The sequence below is a fragment of the Hyla sarda genome, chromosome 6 (genome assembly GCF_029499605.1).
Source record: "Hyla sarda isolate aHylSar1 chromosome 6, aHylSar1.hap1, whole genome shotgun sequence".
NCBI classification, from domain to species: Eukaryota; Metazoa; Chordata; class Amphibia; order Anura; family Hylidae; genus Hyla; species Hyla sarda.
The window spans coordinates 166,061,867-166,085,317 of NC_079194.1; the positions used below are offsets into that span (position 1 = coordinate 166,061,867).

The following is a 23,451-nucleotide window of genomic DNA, read 5'->3' on the forward strand; positions in this document are numbered from 1 at the left end:
AAGAAGCTCCGAAGAGCATAAAGGTTGTTTTAGTAAAAAGTTAAAAAGGAGTCAGTGTCCATATAATAGAGCAAGCCAAGTGCAGAGCCCTATGAAATGAGCTTTAACAGGAAATCCCCAACATTTCAAACCACTGCTTTGCAGTCAGTGACTATAAATATTGTTGCTAATACCCAGCATTCAATAACTCCTGATCACACAGATGGTTTGTTACAATCTACAAACATAACACAAACCCTTAGGGTCCATTAACATGGCAGAATATCAGCCTGGGCAGACATTCCATGCACGGCAGGCACTGACTCGAAAATGTGATATGTCCATAGACGGCAATGCATTTCAGAGTGGATTCTGCAGAAAGAATGGACATGTGTTTTTCCTGGAGTGCAGAATTTTAAAGGGGTATTCCAGGCCAAAACTTTTTTTTATATATCAACTGGCTCCGGAAAGTTAAACAGATTTGTAAATTACTTCTATTAAAAAAAAAATCTTACTCCTTGGAATAGTTATTAGCTTCTGAAGTTGAGTTGTTGTTTTCTGTCGAACTGCTCTCTGATGACTCGCGTCCCGGGACGTGACATCATCATTGAGCAGTTAGACAGAAAACATCAGAAGCTAATAACTATAGGAAGGATTAAGATTTTTTAATAGAAGTAATTTACAAATATGTTTAACTTTCCGGAGCCAGTTGATATATATAAAAAGGTTTTGTCTGGAATACCCCTTTAACTTCTGTGGCAGATGTTTCTGCCCTGGAAATTCTGCAGAGTGCACAGTGCAGCAGTATCCCATTAAAGCCTATTGGGAGGCTGATGCAATGGAATTTCAGAAGTTAAAATTTGTCTGCCGAATTCCGCTCGGATTTGCCATGTAATTGGAGCCTTAAGAGCTAAACACAGAAGCAGCAAAAATCTCTCTCAGCCTGTATCTGCACTGATATATTGCCTCATGCTCACAACTAACACGACTAGATTTACATGGTTTTTATACTTCTAGAGGTAAACAAGAAAGCTTCCATACATTGCAAGCAAACAGAGTTCTCAAAAATGATGAATTGAAATAGAGCAACAATGATTAGAGAGGCCTGGACACCAGCTTTCACCTTCATGTACGGATAAATGATGCTACAATTGAACTCTGGTTATTCATAAACCTGAGAATATCTGGGTATATTAGACAGAAAAACATAGGATTGGTGGGAGTATTACAATATCTGTCAGTATACGAATAATGGCGATCCACTATGACACACAAGCAGAGGTCTCTGGAACCTTTAGGAACCAAATATAAAAATACTTTAAAGGGATAATTCAGGCAGAACTGAAATTCAGATTTACCTTCAGTGCTCCCCTTTCCCCATAAATCTTAACTTAGTTGGGTGTTCCATTGGTAATTTGCCTCTACTGGTCCTAAAATAGAGGAAACCTATTCTCAACACTGAAATCTTACTGTAAAGTGTTCTATTACTTATATACTAGTTATTAGAAAAATATTTTGCAATATAAACTTTCAGGCAAATTTACAAAAACTGTCTAGAAGAAAACTTGGTGGCATAATCTAGAAGAAAACTTGGTGGCATAACCAACTAATCCCAGCTTTCATTTAATTTTTATGGGAGCTAAAAAGAAATAAAAAAAGCAGCACTAAGCTTGGCTGCCATGGCTAACAAGGCCAGTTTTTCTTTTAGGGTGCATTCACACCATATTTGTAAGATACTGGCACTGAATCTCATTCATTTAAAAAAGAAAAAAAAAAGTCAGATAGTGACTCCGGTCGGCTCATATATGCCCCATATCCAGTTTTGTAGCCGGACTAAAACTGTAACATACCATGGTTTTCAATCGGGTAAAAAACTGTATGCGGAGCAAAAATGAGCCAACCGGAGTCACTATCTAACTCTTAAATGAATGAGATTCGGCGCCGATCCGGCTGGGAAATTTCAAATCCCGGGTGCTCCCGTATCCCAGCCGGATCTCACAAATGTAGTGTTAATGAACCCTTAAAAAGTTTTCGAAAATCCTAACCAGTGTTTCTATTTTCTGGTTCCTAGACTTCAGCCAACCTGGTGCTGCCTGGAAATTGAACACTTACTGCCAGGTATCTTAATAGATTACAGCTGATCAATGGGGACCCAAGCAGTCATTTTTATGCAATGAATGCTGAGGGAACTCTTTGGCGATAATCCAAGTCAGTCCACCCAGTCTACCCCTTTTAAAAATAAAATGCTCTCTCATAACAAATAAGTATTGGGCACCAGGCTTTACAGAGACTGACAACTGTGTGAAGTTTTTCCTAAATTCCTAGACCAATCCCTGTGCTTCAATTATGACAGACAAAAACGTACAAAGATACAGTGCAAAATGCAATATATAAGAAACGGTCATATGTACAATGTGCAATTGACATTATTTAAATAGACTGTTCGATAACAGTTTGGACACTCCGGAAAAGCCAATAAGAATCAAATGTGTAAGCATTTAGTTAGAAGTACGGATTAAAAAAGGAAGGTTCCAAAGCTTCCCTTCCCATTGCGTTTAAATTGGTTATCAGCTATGGAGACAAACATCTCCTGGGACATGATCTGCTCGTCGTCAGCTTTAGTGATCCCTAAGGCGCTGAGTCTCTTCTTGTGGATAATGGTCTTTCTCCGAGAGTTTGCAGTAAGTTCAGTCACAATGGCCTGGTTTCCGTCCACCTCCTCGCTGGCAATGCAGTAGTCACTTTTAATTTCAGGTAAAATGGGATTGTGCTCGCTGTCTGCATCAAGGAGGTTGGCACTGGCTTCCTGCATCGGCTCAGCTGAGATTGGGCTACAGTTCTCTTCAGCTTCTGGCTGCATGCCATCCTCAGAGTCCAGCAGGACCACATCTGAAGCACCTTTAACTTCTGTTGCATTAGCATCCAAGTTAGCTGGCAGGAGGAGCATAAAATCAAATTAATATTTATACTGTGTTAATATAGTCTACCTCCCTGTATAGAAGGTGCACTCACACTATTCCCTGCCCATATAAAAAAGGCGTGGTAAGACCGCACCATTCTTACCCATGTGTTGTGACTGGTTGGTATTGCAGCTCAGCCACTTTTGCTTGAATATTGCAATACCAAGCACAGTCCAATAAGTCAAAGCAGACTTTCCTAACCCAGGAAACCCAGTAATATATTATATATATATACATATACACACATACATAAATACACACACACACAAACAGCTCCAAAAAATAAAGGGAACACTAAGATAACACATAGATCTGAATGAATGACTAATCGTATGAAATGCTTTCATCTTTACATAGTTGAATGTGCTGACAACTAAATCACACAAAAACAACTATCAATGGAAATCAAATTCATCAACCCATGGAGGTCTGGATATGGAGTCACACTCAAAATCAAAGTGAAAAACCACACTACAGGCTGATCCAACATTGATGTAATGTCCTTAAAGGAGTAGTCCAGTGGTGACTCAGTGGTTAACAACTTATCCCCTATCCTAAGGATAGGGGATAAGTTGCAGATCGCGGGGGGTCCGACCGCTGGGGCCCCCCACGATCTCCTGTACGGAGCCCCGACAGCCCGCGGGAAGGGGGCATGTCGACCTCCGCACGAAGCGGCGGCCGACACGCCCCCTCAATACAACTCTATGGCAGAGCCGAAGCGCTGCCTTGGGCAATCTCCGGCTCTGCCATAGAGATGTATTGAGGGGGCGTGTCGGTCGCCGCTTCGTGCGGGGGTCGACACCCGCTATCTGGCCGGAGAGCCTGGCCCCGTACAGAGAGATCGCAGGGGGCCCCAGCGGTCGGACCCCCCGCGATCTCAAACTTATCCCCTATCCTTAGGATAGGGGATAAGTTTTTCACCACTGGACTACCCCTTTAACCCCTTAAGGACTCAGGGTTTTTCCGTTTTTGCACTTTCGTTTTTTCCTCCTTACCTTTTAAAAATCATAACCCTTTCAATTTTCCACCAAAAAATCCATATTATGGCTTATTTTTTGCGTCGCCAATTCTATTTTGCAGTGACATTAGTCATTTTACCCAAAAATGCACGGCGAAACGGAAAAAAAAAATCATTGTGCGACAAAATCGGAAAAAAAAACGCCATTTTGTAACTTTTGGGGGCTTCCGTTTCTACGCAGTGCATATTTCGGTAAAAATTACACCTTATCATTATTCTGTAGGTCCATACGGTTAAAATGATACCCTACTTATATAGGTTGGATTTTGTCGCACTTCTGGAAAAAATCATAACTACATGCAGGAAAATTTATACGTTTAAAAATGTCATCTTCTGAACCCTATAACTTTTTTATTTTTCCACGTACGGGGCGGTATGAGGACTCATTTTTTGCGCCGTGATCTGAAGTTTTTATTGGTATGATTTTTGTTTTGATCTGACTTTTTGATCACTTTTTATTCATTTTTTAATGTTATAAAAAGTTACCAAAATACGCTTTTTTGGACTTTGGAATTTTTTTGCGCGTACGCCATTGACCGTACGGCTTAATTAATGATATATTTTTATAGTTCGGACATTTACGCACGCGGCGATACCACATATGTTTATTTTTATTTTTTTTTACACTTATTTTTTTTATGGGAAAAGGGGGGTGATTCAAACTTTTATTAGGGAAGGGGTTAAATGACCTTTATTAACACTTTTTTTTTACTTTTTTTTGCAGTGTTATAGGTCCCATAGGGACCTATAACACTGCACACACTGATCTCTCATCCTGATCACAGGCGTGTATTAACACGCCTGTGATCAGCATTATCGGTGCTTGACTGCTCCTGCCTGGATCTCAGGCACGGAGCAGTCATTCGTCGATCGGACACCGAAGAGGCAGGTAAGAGCCCTCCCGGTGTCCGATCAGCTGTTCGGGACGCCGCGATTTCACCGCAGCGGTCCCGAACAGCCCGACTGAGCAGCCGGGATACTTTCAGTTTCACTTTAGAAGCGGCGGCCAGCTTTGACCGCCGCTTCTAAAGGGTTAATACCGCACATCGCCGCGATCGGCGATGTGTGGTATTAGCCGCGGGTCCCGGCCGTTGATTAGCGCCGGGACCCACGCGATATGATGCGGGATCGCGGCGCGATCCCGCTTCATATCGCGGGAACCGGCGCAGGACGTAAATATACGTCCTGCGTCGTTAAGGGGTTAAAACAACAAGTCAAAAGGAGGCTCAGTAGTGTGTGTGGCCTCCACATGCCCGTATGACCTCCCTACAACACCTGGGCATGCTCCTGATGAGGTGGCGGATGGTCTCCTGAAGGATGTCCTCCTAGACCTGGACTAAAGCATCCGCCAACCCCAGGACAGTCTGTGGTGCAATATGGCGTTTGTGGATGAAGCGAGACATGATGTCCCAGATGTGCTCAATCGGATTAAGGTCTGGGGAAGGGGCGGCCAGTCCATAGCATCAATGCCTTTTTCTTGCAGGAACTGCTGACACATTTCAGCCACATGAGGTCTAGCATTAGGAGCAACCCAGGGCCAACCGCACCAGCATATGGTCTCACAAGGGGTCTGAGGATCACATCTTGGTACCTAATGGCAGTCAGGCAACACATGGAGAGTTGTGCACCCCCCCAAGAAATACCGCCCCACACATTACTGACCCACTGCCAAACCGGTCATGCTGGAGGATGTGCAGGCAGCAGAACGTTCTCCACAGAGTCTCCAGACTCTGGCACGTCTGTCACATGTGCTCAGTGTGAACCTGCTTTCATCTGTGAAGAGCACAGGGCGCCAGTGGCGAATTTTCCAATCTTTGTGTTCTCTTGCAAATGCCAAACGTCATGCATGGTGTTGGGCTGTAAGCAGAACCCCCACCTGTGGACATCGGGCCCTCATACTACCCTCGGGCCCTCATAATACCCGTTTGAGTGGACACATGCACATTTGTGGCCTGCTGGAGGTCATTTTGCAGGGCTCTGGCAGTGCTCCTCCTTGCACAAAGGTGGAGGCAACAGTCCTGCTGCTGGGTTTTTGTCCTCGTATGGCCTCCTCCATGTCTCCTGATGTACTGGCCTGTCTCTTGATAGCCTCCTCCATGCTCTGGAAACTACGCTGACATACACAGCAAACCTTCTTGCCACAGCTCACATTGATGTGCCATCCTGGATGAGCTGCACTACCTGAGCCACTTGTGTGGGTTGTAGACTCCGTCTCATGCTACCACTATAGTGAAAGCACCGCCAGCATTAAAAAGTGCACAAAACATCAGCCAGGAAGCATAGGAACTGAGAAGTGGTCTGTGGTCACCACCTGCAGAACCACTCCTTTATTGGGGGTGTCTTGCTAATTGCCTATAATTTCCACCTATTGTCTGTTCCATTTAAACAACAGCATGTGAAATTGATTGTCAATCAGTGTTGCTTTCTGAGTGGACAGTGTGATTTCACAGATGTGTGATTGACTTGGAGTTACATTGTGTTGTTTAAGTGTTCCCTTTATTTTTTTGAGAATATTCATATCAATCTATCAATTCAAAAGTAGGACGTTGAACTTTTCACTACTTTGAATTTAAATTCTTCACAAGTTTGGCTGTACATGAATGAGAGCACTGTACTGTTCTATATTGGAAGGTTAAAAGGAAAACTGTCGGTAAACTCCCCCCGCACTAACCAGATGTACTGGCTGGTGGAGCACGGGACACTATTCAATATGCTGCCTACCATGCCCGGATCCGGCCCACCGTTCACCCGTTATCTTCATTCTTCTGCACATGTAAAAAGGCTGCTAACTGGAACGGGTGGGGTCACAAGGCTCCTTTTGGCACTCTGACGTCAGCGCCGCCCGGCTTATGAATAATCATTCCCTCCCTCAGGTGGAGTCCAGTACAGAGCGGGGAGGGGAGGAACAGTTGGAGGGAATGAATATCCATAAGTAGGGCGGCGCTGAGGACGAGCGGCACTGACGTCAGAGCGCCAGAAGGAGCCTTGTAGCCCCACCCGTACCGGTTAGCAGCTCATTTGCATATCCAGAAGAATGAAGATAAACAGGCGAACGGCAGGGCTGATCTGGACACTGTAGGCAGCATATTGATCAGAATCCCCCGCACTGCCAGCCAGTACTTCTGGTTAATGCGGGGGAGAGTTTACTGACAGTTTTCCTTTAACCCAGTACATAACTGGTCCTGTTCTGCACCCACTTCGCAGCAGAGAGTAGGACTAGTTATGAACCAGTTTGATATCACTAAAAGTATACAAGTGTTCTCATTCAGTGGCCACTATAGATATTGCAAAATTGAGAGGAAATAAGTCACATAGGTGAGTAAACCAGAACTGACTGAGCCAAACAGCTGCTACAAATTTATTTAAGTTTTAGACACTTTTATACCACACTTCTAAATAGATCACTTTTCTAACCGATTAAAGTCAGATACTGACACATGCTCTGGTTTCGAATGTGTTTTTTTTTTCGTTTATGGTAATTTTTCTCTTTCATTTTTAGTACATTATTATAGGGCCAACCATTTTGCCCAAGTATTTTTACCAGCACTTGGAGATATGCTTTACAAAAAGCACCATGACATATGCAAAAATAGACAGGAGCTGTTCCATTGACATGAAAGATATTATACATGGAGTGAGAGGCTGAGCTCCATGAGCTGTAGTTTTTAACAGTTTTTGTGTATGTGTGACTTTTTGATCACTTATTACGTGTTTCTGGGACGTGATGTGACCAAAAGTTTTAAATTATGTCCCCTCAGATGCAGGTTGGCATTCAAAAACATTTCTGATTGGACCCCAGAGCTAGAGTGTGCCAACCTTGGAGCCAGCATGCTCCCCATTTAAGCCCATTCCCCCTCATTAAGGATCTTTAAATAATGTGGTATTTTAAAGTTCCATGAAAGGTATTGAAATATACAGGAAAACTCAAACTAAGAAAACCACTGTTGTATGACATCTGTCCAATTCAGTAATTGACCACTCAATGTGCAGTGATATATTCTTCATCTGAGCAAAGTGTGTGAACTCACCTTCCAGTACAGCCTCTGGCTTCAGTCTATCAAGCACAGCACCCGGCTTCACTAGCACAACAGCATAACCCTCATTGTTATGGATGACATTATTTTCAAGAGTGATTTGGGGAAGATCATGCACCTCATCGATAAAGTCCTGAAAAATAAGAACAGAAGCTATGTAAAATTAACTAAACCTTGCCCCCCCCGAACAGTCACTCAACACCGTGACCAGGAATTATACACACAGGCATATCCACGAATGGATGAAGTAAATGGGCTGAGCAATGGAAAATGGAAATGTACGAGACAAAGCCTTTAAAAAATAATAAACTTTACGTAGAAGAAAGAGTGGACTGCCTGACAATACCTTGATAAGGATCCCATCTCTACAGTGGTGAATGCCATTGTCAATGAGGCTGCAGCTACTTCCAGGATATATCTCGACCCCAGCACCCTGGAACATACATCAACATTATACAAAGGCAAAAAAGGTTAACAATATACCATATCAAAGAGGAATTCAAGAGTTTAGTGATCAAGAATAAATTATTAACAATACAGTGTAGAAACAAAAAAATAAATAAGACATTCCAGCATTTGGGCTTTCATCTTTTTACCTGTGCTCCGTACAAGTCACAATACTTCATCAACAATTCCGCAGACTTCTTCAAGGTGATCCCAGTTGTGTCGCACTGTAACACACAGTTTTCCAGCTCTGTCTTTCCACAGATGATGCCTATACAATAGGGGAAGAGAAGATCAGCCCACTTATGTGCCAGCACTGACCTAGTAACCAGATTTTTCATTCAATGTTTGCTATAAACACAATTTCATTTTCCATAGATTGCTTTTCAGCTTAACTGGGGCTCTAAAAGGACACGAGGTACATTTCAAGAAGTTCTTAAACAGCCTTAAGGGAAGGGATAAGGATACATACTTGTGACTCGTGTAAGCTGCATACAGAAGAGGCTACAGTTGTGACTGGACACTAGATAGAGAAACAAGACTCTCATTGCATGGAAAGAGAAGATTCTGCCTCTTACACTTAGAATGCAGCAGTGGGGATATTAAGGTACATTCACGCTTGCGTATTTTCTTCTGCAGATTAGCTTTAACAGATTCTGTTACCAGTTGAAGTCAATGGGCAGAAAAATCTGCAGCAGCAAATGTGCAGCAAAAATATGCACGTGTGAACGTACCCTAAAATTCAGCTTGCATGACCAAGAGCACAGGTATTGCTCCTTTCTGATGGGTATTTGGGGGGGGGGGGGGGGAAGAGCTCTCACGTAGCAAAGCCAGTGTGCATCAGTAAACCTTCTCCCACACATGCCATCTTTATTGTGTTATTGTAAAAGCATCCTCCCAGCATATCGCAAGCCTGTTAAGTCCAGTCCTCTATTTCCAGCACAATGTCATGTGCTTTGATTGGCCAGACAAGGAAAAGGATGCAACTGCTGTGTACTACACTAAACTTACGGGTTAATTAAAAAAATAATAATCTTGAAAGGACAGGTACACTTTTGACATTCGGAAACAAAAAAAAGCAAACTGATCATTTCAATGACATAACTTCTATTGACTTACTGACTATGCCTTCCACTGCATTGTGCTGGATGAGCTTCATGTTTGAGAGTTTCACATGGGGCCCAGCACATTCTACAAATTTGTCTCCTTTCCCTTTCTTTTCTATGATGATGTCATCTGGCATGCCATAGCCTAGAAGAAATGAAAAAGTAAATCCAACATGTACATACACAAAAATACTAACAATTACTTCACAAACATCCAGCTCAGATAGACTTGTCCTCCTGCAATGGCCAAACCGACAAATAGGCATGTGCTACGTGGATCAGGATCCCAGAGAATTTCCAAAATATACATTTCCTGCATACAGAAACATCTCACAGCCCCTTCAGCATCATCCAATGAAGATCTGACAGATACAGAAAACTTTTGGTGAATGATTACAACTGTAGCCCCCTCTAGTCTAATGATTGTTGGGGGCTTATGCCAATAGACAAACAACCTCATCCGAGATGTCTCACAAATGCTGGAGGTACACATACCAGTAAATGCCAATTTGCACACTATAAAAGGTCCAACATGCTGATCAGTAAAGCAAAAGCCATCTTATGCCAATGCTAAAAGACAGTCTATTGTGTGTCTGCTTTGATGTTAAAGCACTAAATAGTGCATTAGCTTTTCTAATTTAACAGTTCTGTGCTTATACGAATTAGTAATGGTTACAAAAAGAAGCTGTAACTCCTACAGGGTATTACCTTCTACATGTACAGAGTCCGCTATGCAGATTTGACTGTATACAAAGTAATGGCCAGGGCAGATCAAGACCAAATCTCCATCAAAGCATGCATTCACAGCCTCCAAAATATCCTTATGGAACTGAAAGAAATAAAAATAAAATATAAATATTTACATTTCAGTACTATGGAGATGAACGCAAGGCTACATCTGCTGGTTTTAATTTGGGTGTGTGGACAGCATTACTCATCCTCTATAGTTTTTGTCCCACAACAACCATTATTTTTTTTTTTCTAAAATAATTACAGCCCAATATGAGAGGTGCTAAAAATTCATTGGGCTAATAGCGATTGGTTGGCAAACGCTCCAACTAATAACACTAAAGGATGTATACACACGGAAGCGCATCTTCAGCGCATTTGATGCCGCGGATGTGCTGCCGGCACAGTTACGGCAGAGAGTTTCCTGCTGCCGTAGCTGTTTGTATCTGCCTACTTCCGCATGGCAGCAGGGAGTTCGCTGTGCCATAACTCTGTGTCGGCAGCGCATCCGTGATGTCCTATACACTGCGAATGCGCTCCTGTGTGAATACACTCTAACCTGGGTTTTCTCCACATGTAGTGGACACCGCATAAGACCAGTCTGAGAAAGAGCATACCTGTAACCCACTCCCTGGAAGTAGAGCATCAGGGAACGGGGGTATGTTACATCTTTCACTGTGAAGGGACAACCCCTTAAAGAGAAGTGTATCACCTAGATTTTTATCCTGATTAGAGCCAGATGCTGAAAAATTTTCTTTTATTTTAATTTCTTGTACATTATTATGGGGGCACCCATTTTGCCTACGCTGTTTAACAGCATTTAGAGATATGGGGGAGATCAAAACCTGTCCAGTTGCCCATAGCAACTAGTCAGATCTAATTTTTCATAGGCCTTTTCAAAAATGAAAGAAGCGATCTGATTGGTTGTTATGGGCAACGCAGCAACTTTTCCTGGACAGGTTTTCCCCCATGATTTACAGCAAGCCCCATGAACATAGTCAATAAGAGACAAAATTGTTCCCATTCACATGAATGGAAAAAGGTGTCTGGGCACGCTCAGCAACCCTTACAGAGGTTATTCTATAAGAGATTATCCTTAGTCTCTATAGGGAGAATAAGGATAATTAATCCCCTTTTCTCAGTCGCTCTTCATTGGACACACACACACACACACACCCACCCCTATACTGATGGGTATATGCTCTTCCCACTAGGAGGTGCTGACACTAGGAAAAAGAAAAAAAATTGTCTCATCCCTGGCAGGCAATACCCGCCCACTGGAAGTGAGGTAATCAGTTTTAGCTAGTGTCAGTAGGAGGCCAGACACAGGTCTGGGAGCTCCCGAGACCTGGTGTTATTTATTATTTTCTAGTAAGGGCTGTTTTTTCCTCCCTTTTGTTACCCTTTTTCGGGTGGGGGGTTAAGGAGCATGGTGCTACCTGTTCCCCCATAAGAGTAAGGGCCGTCAATCCCTTATCACCAACGGCCAGCGACTGGAGGTTGTACCCTGGGTCCGGGTCCCCCAATTGCCCCTGCTCGCCCCACTATATTAGCCTGGTATGATGCAATGTGGCCATAAGATGGTTGAAGACTTCAGGGAGAGTATGAGAAGATGGAGCAATGGGTGAATGTGTACTACAACCCCTCCTTCCCCCTCTCCCTCTTGCTCATCCAGGGGTCCCCTAATGTGCCCAGCTTCTCATTCCCATGTACTTGTTCAGCCAGACTGTCATCTGCATGGTCTCCATCACTGTCGGTCTCCCATATCTGGGCTGCTGCGGGCTTGGTCAGGTTTGCCGTACTTCTCTGCTGGTGTAAGGACTCTGGACGAGGGTCCCTGCAGGTATTCTGACTGATGCCAGTCAGCCAGACTTTCGTCTGCTGGGTCTCTTACACCCCCAGATCGCTTGATATTTTGGTCGTATTCCAATACCCCACTTTCTATAGGGGGTTCGATGGAGTGACCCCGAGCATTCAGGAATCCTATACTTGTCAGCCAGACTGTTGTCTGCATGGTCTACTAAGCAAGTCCACTACCATACACTTCCCACACCGTGGACGGTAGTTCAGGTTATCCACTGCCAAGGTGTAGTTACGAGTAAGTCTCCTCATGTTGCTCCATGAGCCCTATACAATACACGACATACTGGTTCGCAGGGTTCCCTCCTTTACCAGGTTCCTCCCTAAATGCCTGATGCTCTCTCAGCCGAAGGCTGGTAACCCACTTTCTGTGTGTGGTTCTGTCTGCAGCACCCGGTGTGGCCATGGTCCCTATGTCAGATAAACAGACTGTGTCTTCATGGTCCACTGTGTCTTCTACTCCGCCAGGTCACCTTCCCCATTCTTGCTGCTCCTACGGTTACAGTCCGGTGACTAATTTTTCAGGTGAGTGTTTTGGTGGTTTAATTGGATCTCTTATACTTGTCGGTCAGACTGTGTCTGCATGTTTTCTGCTCCACATACATCCTTCGCGTCTGCAACAGCAGCCCTGGTGTGTGGCACCATTAAGAGATGGGGTGTGGCATTTACTGCAGGTTCCATGGACTTTCAAAGAGACAGCAGCACTCTGTTCCCCTTTCTAAGAGTGCAACGTTGGTCTGCTGGGGCAAGGTTGTGATACCATGCTGCCGGACTTTTGAATGTCTGCGGTTTCTTTCACGTCTTCAGTCTTGGTACCCCTTTACTATCGTGTGGTAACCACGTCTGTGTCCCTACATAGGAAGAGAAGGGTGAGGGGGCTCAACCTAATCAACAAAGCCGGGTGCTACTCAGGGGTTGTCACAAAGTCATAAGCAACCAAATGCCCAGATAAATCAGGTAATGTAAATAAAACAGATAGATAAAGCAGAATAGCCAGGAGCAACCAACGTGTTACTAGATGTAAAAAACTGATGGAGTGTAATGGCATCACAACATCAAATGATCATTATCTTTCTACTAGCGACGTGGATCTGAGCCCGGCGTCCTACGTCATCACATGCGATGCCCGCTCTCACTGCATGTCAGGTAAGACGCGTGTAGTATAAAACATGCCGGTAATATATGCCTAGCCCCATCGCAGCATGTCATCAGCTGAATGCATCCACTATGTGATGTCCCAGGACTCTATCCTATTGGGGTGTTAAGTATCTTTGCTGTTGGGGTGCCATTACACTCCATCAGTGTTTTTTTACATCTAGTAACATGTTGGTTACTCCAGGCTATTATGCTATATCTGTTTATTTACATTACCTGATTTATCTGGTCATTTGGATGCTTATGACTTTGTGACAACCCCCATTACTTTGTTACTGTTACACTGTACTGGTATATATATATGCATACAGATCAGAATTATCTTTCAATCTATTGGTGGTCTTATCTATATTGTACCCCATTACTTGTATGCATTGTGGAATTGAGTCAGAACCATCATTATATTTAGTGTGTTTGCAATTTACATCTTGAAAATACACTGTATACTTTGTGGAATTGTGTTAGTACCGTCACTATATACAGTGTTTGCTTGTAACGTACATTTTGAACTAACACTGTATGCATTGTAGAATAGAGTTAGTACCATAGCTATACACAGCGTCTGTTTGTAATCTATAGTCTCAGATAATATTGCTATGTTGTACGGTTTATTTTTCATTGTAGCCACATTTGTAAGCTAGTACTGCAACGGCCCACTCTTTGCAATACTCTGTATCCCCCATTTGGGCTGTGTATGAGATTGTGTCTCTATTATCTATTTGACACACCATCCCATGTATGGTATGCCGCTTCCTTGGGTACACTTTGATACCATATGTGGACCGCACCTACTTTATTGTGTTTGTGCCACTTTTTCCCTAATGATCCTGTATTGATATGACAGGTGAAACGCATTGGAATTGGGATTTTGTTTAGTTTTTTTCAGATTTTTTGCACAATTGTGGCCACTATAGCTTTATTTTGGAGCCTCGGGTGTGTATCCAATCCTTTCCTATTCCTTTTTCTATTTTGTTTTCTCCCTCACTTAGTGAGCGCAGGGAACGTCACGGTGGTTGAGGCCACCCTGTTAAGGAGGTGGGTCCCTCAAAAGGCAGGGAAAGAGGGGTGGGCATTCTTACCATAGTGGGCACACACCCCTCCATCTCTCTAACAGAGTGCCTCATTATTGGATAATAACACCTTGCAGTTTAAGATCATCCCTACTATCTCCTAGCTATTCTATCTGCTTCTATTAGGCCCGGCTATATATCTTTGTATATTATGGATTGGAATTACACACCCTCGGGCTCCCTAGCACATTAATTTTGGTGTTACACCTCTATTTCTATTTTTATCTGATTACCATTTTTTGTGGTTTTATTTGAGTACATTAAAGGGTATGTTTTAAATATTTTTGTTGATCATGAGGATCTGTTTCAGTGATACCCTGCAAAGGGTTTTAGCTGTCAGAACCATACAGAACCCCAACAAGTGACCCCATTTTGGAAACTACACCCCCTAAAGTATTCACCTACACCAAAAGTGAGTACTTTGAGTCCTTTTTGTGTGGCTGGAATGGATACAAAGTCAGTGGAAAAAATTTCTTTTTTTTCACAAATGCATTATTTGTGGGACATATTTTTTTGTACATTGCATCTGAAAAGTAGAAAATGCGCCCCATATTTTATTACGCTGTTCGTCCCGTGTTCGGTAATACCCCCGCTTAGACAATATTTGGGAGCATGGCCACATGGTGGGACCCAAAAGGAGAGGAGCACCATTTGGCTTTCAGGAGATCATTATACAAATTATAGGCCGCACTGCATCTTGCAAAGCATTCTAGCTGTCAGAGCAATACCGCAACCCCAGATGTGACCCCATTTTCGAAACTACACTCCCTAAAGTATTCACCTAGGGCAAAAGTGAGTACGTTGAGCCCTTATTGTGTGGCTAGAATTATTTCAAAGTCAGTGGAAAAAATAGCAATTCGCTTTTATTTTTTGTGGGACATCATTTTGAAATGGAGGAAATACGCCCCATATTTTATCACCCTGTTCGTCCCGGGCTGGGCAGTACCCCTACTTAGGCCATATCTGGTTGCCTGACCGCCTAGTAGGACCAAGAAGGAGAGGAGCCCCCTTTGGCTTACTGGCCATCATTAGATGAATAGTCCCCATTCACATTGCCTTTCTGCAGTATAGGTGTCCGTTGTAATGTCAAAAAGGGGCCAATGTATACTGTAGCAGTCTCATTCAGAAATGAATGGAGCTGCTACAGTATATGTCAGCATCACTCTTTGACGTGATGCTGACGGATACCTCTAACACTGCGGAAATGCAGTATGAACGGGACGCAGTGTAGGGTCACATAGAGCACATCCGCAGCATTTTTTCACACCGCGGATGCCCCCCAGCAGTCACAAGGGAGAGATCACTGCTGTGGCTGGGTAGCTCAGTGTGTCTGCTCATGACTGCCGGCGGAAATCCGCCGCTATGAGTGGACACACACAGCTACCAAGCCGCAGCAGGGAGCTCATTATTGTGACTGTTGGCAGGCATCCACAGCATGTAATATGCTACTGATGTGCGCCATGTGATCCTACACATTATACATTTTTATTTTTCATTATATTTATTTAATACATTTTTTTTTTTAAACACTTTTTACACTTATTGAGGGACATTTATCAATGTTTGCTTATGTATTCTTTTTTTTCGTAATTTTTTGCTTACTTTTTTTTTTGCTTATGTGTGACTTATTTATCAACTGGTTTCAGCCTGTTGATAATTTTGTTTCACGTAAGTAATTTTTCTTTTTTTACTTTGGTAGTAGCTTTTTCTGCTCCATGTTTGAGCTGGAGTAAATTTAGTAAATTTTTAACCCTGTTGCGACTTTTTACGCAGTTGCGACTGTCGCAGTTAATAAATACCTGACTACCCGTAGTCCATTTTAAAATGATTACTACGTAGTTAATTTTTGGAAAACTTGCTTTTCTCGCTTTCCAGTCAAAATGTCGCCCGAAAAATCGCATAGTCGCAGTTGCGACAATTATAGTAAAGAAAACCTGACTAAACCCGTTGATAAATGTCCATTATTGTTTTTATACACTTATTTTATATTTTTTCACTTTTATTTTATGCTTTGATATGCTGCCTGCTAGTTTTACACTAGCAGGCAGCATATCAGGATGTGCCTCTGGCAATAACCGGGGAAGACCTGGGGGTCCTAGTAAAGACCCCCGGCTGCCCATGTAACCAGCAGCACCCCGCGACCGTTGCGGGGTGCTACAGGAGAGAGATAGAGGGAGCCCCCTCCTTGTGTCAAAACTCCTTACAGCTCGCGGTCGCTTCAGACCGTGGCTGTAAGGGTTAAACTGCCGGGACCGAAGTTTTCTTCTGTCCCGGCAGTGCGGCAGGTCCTCGCCCGCCAGGGATTACACACAGCACCCCGCTGTGGGTTGCTGCAGGGGTGACAGAGGGAGCTCCCTCCCTGTCATAACACTTCCAGCCAGCAGTCACTTCTGACCGCGGCTGTAAGGGTTAAACTGCCGGGACCAAAGTTTACTTCGGTCTTAGCAGTGCGGCAGGGTCCCGGCTGTGTGTTACAGCAGAGTCCCTGCCGCGAACTCGTGGGTGCACTGGGCAGCACCCACCAGAACCATGGACAAGAATACACATGCTGGTGCAGGAATGTGCATACAGCCTGGACGTGTATACACGTCCATGGTCCTTAAGGGGTTAAGGAAAGAGCGCACTTTGGCCTTAAAGACATGGGCAATTTCATTTTCGTGGGTTAGTTTTGTAAGAGCCATATCGCTTAGTTTTCCCCTCTAAAGACAGATATGAGGGCTTCATTTTTTGCGTGGTCAATATACCATAAACATAGCAAAGCCAAAAAGGTATTTGTTGTGGGGAAAATGAAAAGCAAACCACAATTTAGCATTATTTTTGTTTTTACACATTGCACATAAAAACAAAATTACATGTTCCTTTTATTTTGCAGGTCATATAGTTTTTCTAATATTGTACAACCTTAAAGAGTAGCTCCCACCATCCCTTTTTTTTTTCTGTCCCTGTCTATTGCCCATCTATCCCTAACCCCCTCCCTGCCTTTACATTTTTTTTTTACTATATTAAAAATGCTTTTTTTTCTGCCTGGTAGTGTGCTCACTACCAGGCAGACTTCCCCGGCAGGCATGACGTCACTGACGCCTGCTGGGGGGCCTGACTTCCGCCTGTAGTTCAACTATACAGGGTGCCTCCAGCTGTTTCACCACTACAACTCCCAGCCTGCCCTGACATCTATTGGCTGTCAGGGCATGCTGGGAGTTGTAGTGGGGAAACAACTGTAGGCACCCTGTGGTGAAAACAGTCTCAGCCGCAGCTGCCACAGATCCCGCTCCCCCAGGCCCCGCCGCGCAACACCCCCACCCTTCTCCCTCTGCCCGCCCGAAAAAGACATTCCGCTCCCCCAAACTCCATCACCCCCAGACCCCGCCGTGCAACAACCCCCTCCCTCCAACCGCCCGAAAAGAAGACATTCCGCTCCCCTTATAAGACCTCAGATCAGACTTGCCCATCCGGAGGATCAGCGCAGCAATGAGTGCGTGCGCTGCCTCCGGACAGGGTAACGGGGGCGGGGCCACGTGCGAGGCTAGTTGAGCAGCCTGACAGTGGGCAGTGCAGCCCCAGCTATCAGCGTGCTCGCTCTCACCTGTTTGATTGACAGGGGGGAGCGAGCACCGCAGTGACTGGATTTCGACTCCTTTCCAGGCTGAAATGAGTCGAAATCCAGTAGTGACGTCACTGCTGAATGCATTCGGCCACTAGGAGGGCGACCCCTAGTGGCCGAATTTAAAAGTGATTTTAAACTTGTTTAAAATAACTTTTTTTAATTAAAGTATATTAGAGATATGTTGTAGTACTTAAGTACTACAACATATCAATTTTTTTACTTCATGACAGTGCCCATTTAAATAAAAAAAATTAAAAAAACATGCAGTTCTCCCAAGGTAAAAGGTGTAGAGGTCAGGTTAAAACTGTCCCTACCTCACCCTATAGGCAATCCCTGACTAAAAGCAAGGCTGTTGTATCAAGTGCACCCTCACTTTCATTGGCTGTCACTGACTCTTGTTCAGCCCAGATACTGTATTTATTAGCTAAGAAAACCCCTATGATTGGGACCTAACCTGGATTTCTTGACTTTGGTTGCAGGATTCTGGATCCAGACGCTCTCTAAGCAAACATGTCAACGTTTCAATGGACATACTTGTAGATACAACATGAATGACCCTTCCTCCTGCAGGTCGGGGCCCTTTCTTTTTCAAGCTACAGGATCCTGGACTTTTCTGGTAACAGAAGAGGTACCTGCAAATATGGCAAAAGGCATTATGAATGTATCGTTCGTTAATCAGCAAGGCCTCCCAGCCACCAGATGGAGCTTTTGAGCACTTCACAAACCAAATACCTTAGCAGGGGGTTTTCAATCAATTTAAGTTTCCTCTTCAAATTTTCCAATTCACCATCCATCTTCATGCCTTCTACCATGGACACATTGTCCAGCTCACAATCAGAGTCTGAGTCTCTGTTGGATAACGTGTTTCGGAGGCTGTTGAACTGGGAGTAAACCTGTTCACAACGAGTCAGGATAGCGTGATATTCTGACACTAGCTCTGATGGGATCCGCTCTTCCAGTATATCATAATGTCTGAAAAAGACAAATGACCTTAAGCATTCACACACTCTTCTACATCTACCCCAATGCCAGTACCCTACTGCGAGGTCCTTACAGGCGTAAGCGGGGCTCTGCACATCTTGTAAAATAATCAAAATGATCCTCCTCTTCTTCATCCCAGGAACGCCAGATGTTCTGGTAGAAGAATCTGAAATAAAGAAGACAAAGCAAAAGTTTGTTAACATGGATGTAAACATGCAGCCAATCCCAACTGCATAAAAAGCAATGCACAATAAACTTCCACTACTATAAGCAATACAAAGGAAAATTAATTCTATAAAAAGGAAAAACATTTTCTCTAAAGAATTAAGAAGGAGACCTATAGATTTCCGTTTTAATAGGAAACTGCTATATTATATCCAGATGACCTTAGGCTGCAAGGCTGGGTTCACAGTGTTTTTAGCTGTCTGAGCTATACATTAGTATAAAAAGGGAAAATGTATATCACACACACCTCGAGGCAAACAGCGGTGTGTCTATTCACTTAAATGGTCTGAATAATCAACTGGTGACTATTTTCAGCCTACTTCCCTCTCCTACAAGAGGAGAGGTGGCCAGAACATAATGATCTGTGCACCAGAATACCTATGTATAGCTAGGATGTACAGAAATAATGTTGTGTGAATCCATCAAAGCGCTGAACTACAGAGGTTTAAGGTGAATCTGAAAACCTGTGACTCACTGGCCTGACAATCTAAGTGTTTGTCTTAAAAGGGTTCTCCACCTTTCTATGCTCTTAGTACAAAGACTGGCTATCAACTCAAGTCCTAGATAGCAGGTCAGTTGCTTTGGACATCGGGGGGAGATTTATCATTGCGGTCTTTTGAAAAAGTGTGTTTTAAAGGTCATTTATTTTTGCTTTGGATTTGCTTACATGTTGAAGGAAATATAAAGCTTTTTAAATGTGCTCTGCAAAGGTAGTTTGGCAAGCCAGGTCTGGGCTGGTATAGATCTGTGGTGTTTTGGAGGGCTTTGCGACTTTTTTGTGCAACATATGAACTGTTACGGCAAGTTGAAAACTGAAATTGACATTTGTAAAATAGTTTTCGCAGAATATAAGCAAACAAAAAAAAAAAACTGCTCAAAGACAATGATAAATCTTCACCATAGTCAATAAGCAGATAAGCTATAAAGTAGAATATATGCAATAACCATAATATCTCACTGAGCTGACAGAAGGGAGGGGGAGCAATTAAAAAGCAGTTCATGCCATGTCAGGTTAGCAGTGCCAAGAGGAGACAAAAAGATCAATGTGTGAGACCAGTCTATGTAGAAAGGTTTGATAAAGAACAATCTCTTCACTAACCTGACATGTTCTATAGCCATTGCAGTCTGGTCATACTCCCCAGAATCATCAAATACCACATAGAGCTCCTGGAGGGGGACCTTCTGTTCCTTAACTTCCAAAAGGTCACGGATGCTCTCCTCATTGACACAATCCACAAGACAATCACACAAAAATGGTTCACATGGCTGTACCACAGCCTTCAGGCTGGAGAAGGAGATTTCGGTCACCTGCCAAGGTAATAAATGATTGGTTTAATAAAAAATAAAAAAACACTAAATAAATGTTGAAGTATCTTGTAATACCTTTTTTATTGGACTAACAGAATTTTGTAGAGACAAGCTTTCGGGATTCCTCCCTTTATCAAGTGCAAAGCAAATCTAAGCTCACAAGCAGAAGACACAGGTTACATCTCACAAATATGCAGGGGTTAAGACAATAGATGTGGAGAATTCACACTAAGATGGGCCATAAATTGTCCTACTATAGGAACATAGACTACATAGATAAGGATGAAAAAAAGGGAGGGAGGGGGGGAGCAGGGGAGAGACTGTAATTAAGCAGGACATAAATGAGATGCAAAAGAGAATCCAGCACCGGTTATAAGAGAAACCAGTATATAGCACAGGTTATAAGAGAAACCAGTACAGGTTATAAGAGAAACCAGCACAGGTTATAAGAGAATCCAGCACCAGTTAATAAGAGAATCCAGCACCAGTTAATAAGAGAATCCAGCACAGGATATAAGAGAATCCAGCACCGGTTATAAGAGAATCCAACACCGGTTATAAGAGAATCCAACACCGGTTATAAGAGAATCCAACACCGGTTATAAGAGAATCCAACACCGGTTTTAAGAGAATCCAACACCGGTTTTAAGAGAATCCAACACCGGTTATAAGAGAATCCAACACCGGTTATAAGAGAATCCAACACCGGTTATAAGAGAATCCAACACCGGTTATAAGAGAATCCAACACCGGTTATAAGAGAATCCAACACCGGTTATAAGAGAATCCAACACCGGTTATAAGAGAATCCAACACCGGTTATAAGAGAATCCAACACCGGTTATAAGAGAATCCAACACCGGTTATAAGAGAATCCAACACCGGTTATAAGAGAATCCAACACCGGTTATAAGAGAATCCAACACCTGTTATAAGAGAATCCAACACCGGTTATAAGAGAATCCAACACCGGTTATAAGAGAATCCAACACCGGTTATAAGAGAATCCAACACCGGTTATAAGAGAATCCAACACCGGTTATAAGAGAATCCAACACCGGTTACAGGGATGTGGAAATCCTATAGCCCGACACCCGGGACAAGTAGTTTTGGGCTTCGGGCAGATGAATTGTTTATAGATTTAGCCCTGTATCGGGCTAGCAGGGACAGACAGACTTCCTTCCCCCTTATTTTTCTTTAATGTCGGTGTGAGGCGCAGTCTGTACCTCACACCGGCACTCAGAGGCTATGGAGGGGGCGGCGGCCTCCAGCTGACTGCAGACCCCCCTTATCTCCCCTCCCGGAGGATGGAGGACGCAGCTCAGAAGACACAGCAGGGTGAGAGAGAGGATGTAGACAGCTCCATGCACAGCTCCATCCCCCGCACACAGCTCTATCCCTCCCCCTCCCCTGCTCTGTCTAGACAGGACCTAATCCACCACGGGGAGGTTGCTTGTTTGCACGGGGAAAACACAGAGCAGGGGGGTGAGGGGGAGGACGGAAATCTCACCTCACACCGGCCGGGACTACAGCTCTGATGTCCACTCATGGCGGCTCAGGTGAGGAGACCAAGAATGCAGGCAACAGGAAGGGTGGTTGTATATGTATGGTGTGAGTGTATGTGTGATGTGTGTATGTAATGTATGATGGGGGGGCAGCGGCAGGTGTATATATGATGTGTGCATATGTATGGTGTATATCAGTGTTTCCCAACCAGGGTGCCTCCAGCCCTGGGCATACTGGGAGTTGTAGTTTTGCAACAGCTGGAGGCACCCTGGTTGGGAAACACTGGTGGATATGTATGGTGTGAGTGTATGTGTGTATGATGTCTATGTGGGATGTGTATGTAATGTATGATGTGTGTATAATGTCTAAGTGTGATGTGTATGTATGTGATGTATGATGTGGGGTGGGCAGCGGCAGGTGTATGTATGGTGTGAGTGTATGTGTGTATGTAATGTATGATGTGGGGGGCAGTGGCGGGTGTGTGTATGATATGTGTATGCATGAATGTTTTGTATAGGAGCGGACTGTCATGTCGGGCATTAGGGCAGTTGTGCCATCTAATTTTATTTATTTTTAGTGTCTTCTGGCCACCCGCACTAAATTGCCCCCCAGAATCCCACCCCCTTCATACTCACCCGCCAACCAAGAGCCCCACGGATGCACACAAACACGCCCGAACCAAAACTACAACTCCCAGCATGTTGGACCATAACCTAAACTGTAGAACTATAAAGTGCAACATGCTGGGAGTTGTAGTTTTGGTTCGGGTCAGCTGCAGAGCTATAGGCTGCATCAGGGCATGCTGGGTGTTTTAGTTACTAACTAATTCCCAGTATTCCTTGACATCCTATGGCTCTGCAGCTGACACAAACCAAAACTACAACTCCCAGCATGTTACACAATAACCTTAACTGTAATACTATACAGTGCAACATGCTGCAACACCCACACAACCATAGACTGTATCAGGGCATGCTGGGAGTTGTAGTTATCTACTAACTAAATGCAACTTCCAGCATTTTCTGACACAAAATGCAGCACATAAACTGGAGAAGCAGAACCCCCCCCCCCCCCCCCAGTAACACAAGTTCCTATTGAGACTGAAAAATAGTGATTAAAATATTTTAAAAAGTGCGTATATATGTGAATAAGCCCCTTTCCTAATAAAAGTTTCCAATTTTCTTTAAATAAAAATAATGTACAAAAATAAACATAAGTGGTATCGCTGCATGTGGAAATGTCCAGACTATTAAAATATGATGTTAATTAAACCGTACGGTGAACGGTGTAAATGTAAATAATAGTCCGGAATTGTTCATTTTTGGTCACTTCATATTAGAAATTTTTTATAAGGTGATCAAAAAGTTATATCTAGACTTTTCTGGGCTTGTCTCGGGCGTAAGAGGAGCTACAGCTCTCCGGCCGCTAATATCCTGGCATACTTAATTAAACCATTAGATTACCGCTGTCAG

The 23,451-nt window shown here is 43.6% G+C and overlaps 1 protein-coding gene across 2 annotated transcripts in view; it reads right to left on the minus strand.

The window, feature by feature from the left end:
- Positions 1–1,822: 1,822 nt before the first annotated feature.
- Positions 1,823–23,451, minus strand: part of SHCBP1 (SHC binding and spindle associated 1) — a 43,273-nt gene continuing 21,644 nt past the window's right edge. The window contains exons 4-14 of one of the 2 annotated variants that reach the window (XM_056525697.1): positions 20,265–20,473; positions 19,014–19,106; positions 18,692–18,931; positions 18,414–18,591; positions 10,250–10,370; positions 9,555–9,686; positions 8,908–8,958; positions 8,588–8,706; positions 8,338–8,424; positions 7,986–8,124; positions 1,823–2,910 (exon numbers count right to left, since the gene is read on the minus strand). In XM_056525697.1, coding sequence (XP_056381672.1) covers positions 2,495–2,910; positions 7,986–8,124; positions 8,338–8,424; positions 8,588–8,706; positions 8,908–8,958; positions 9,555–9,686; positions 10,250–10,370; positions 18,414–18,591; positions 18,692–18,931; positions 19,014–19,106; positions 20,265–20,473 — 1,785 coding nt within the window. In that variant the 3' untranslated portion in view covers positions 1,823–2,494. The remainder of the gene's footprint in view (positions 2,911–7,985; positions 8,125–8,337; positions 8,425–8,587; positions 8,707–8,907; positions 8,959–9,554; positions 9,687–10,249; positions 10,371–18,413; positions 18,592–18,691; positions 18,932–19,013; positions 19,107–20,264; positions 20,474–23,451) is intronic. The other variant, XM_056525698.1, reaches the window with a different exon arrangement.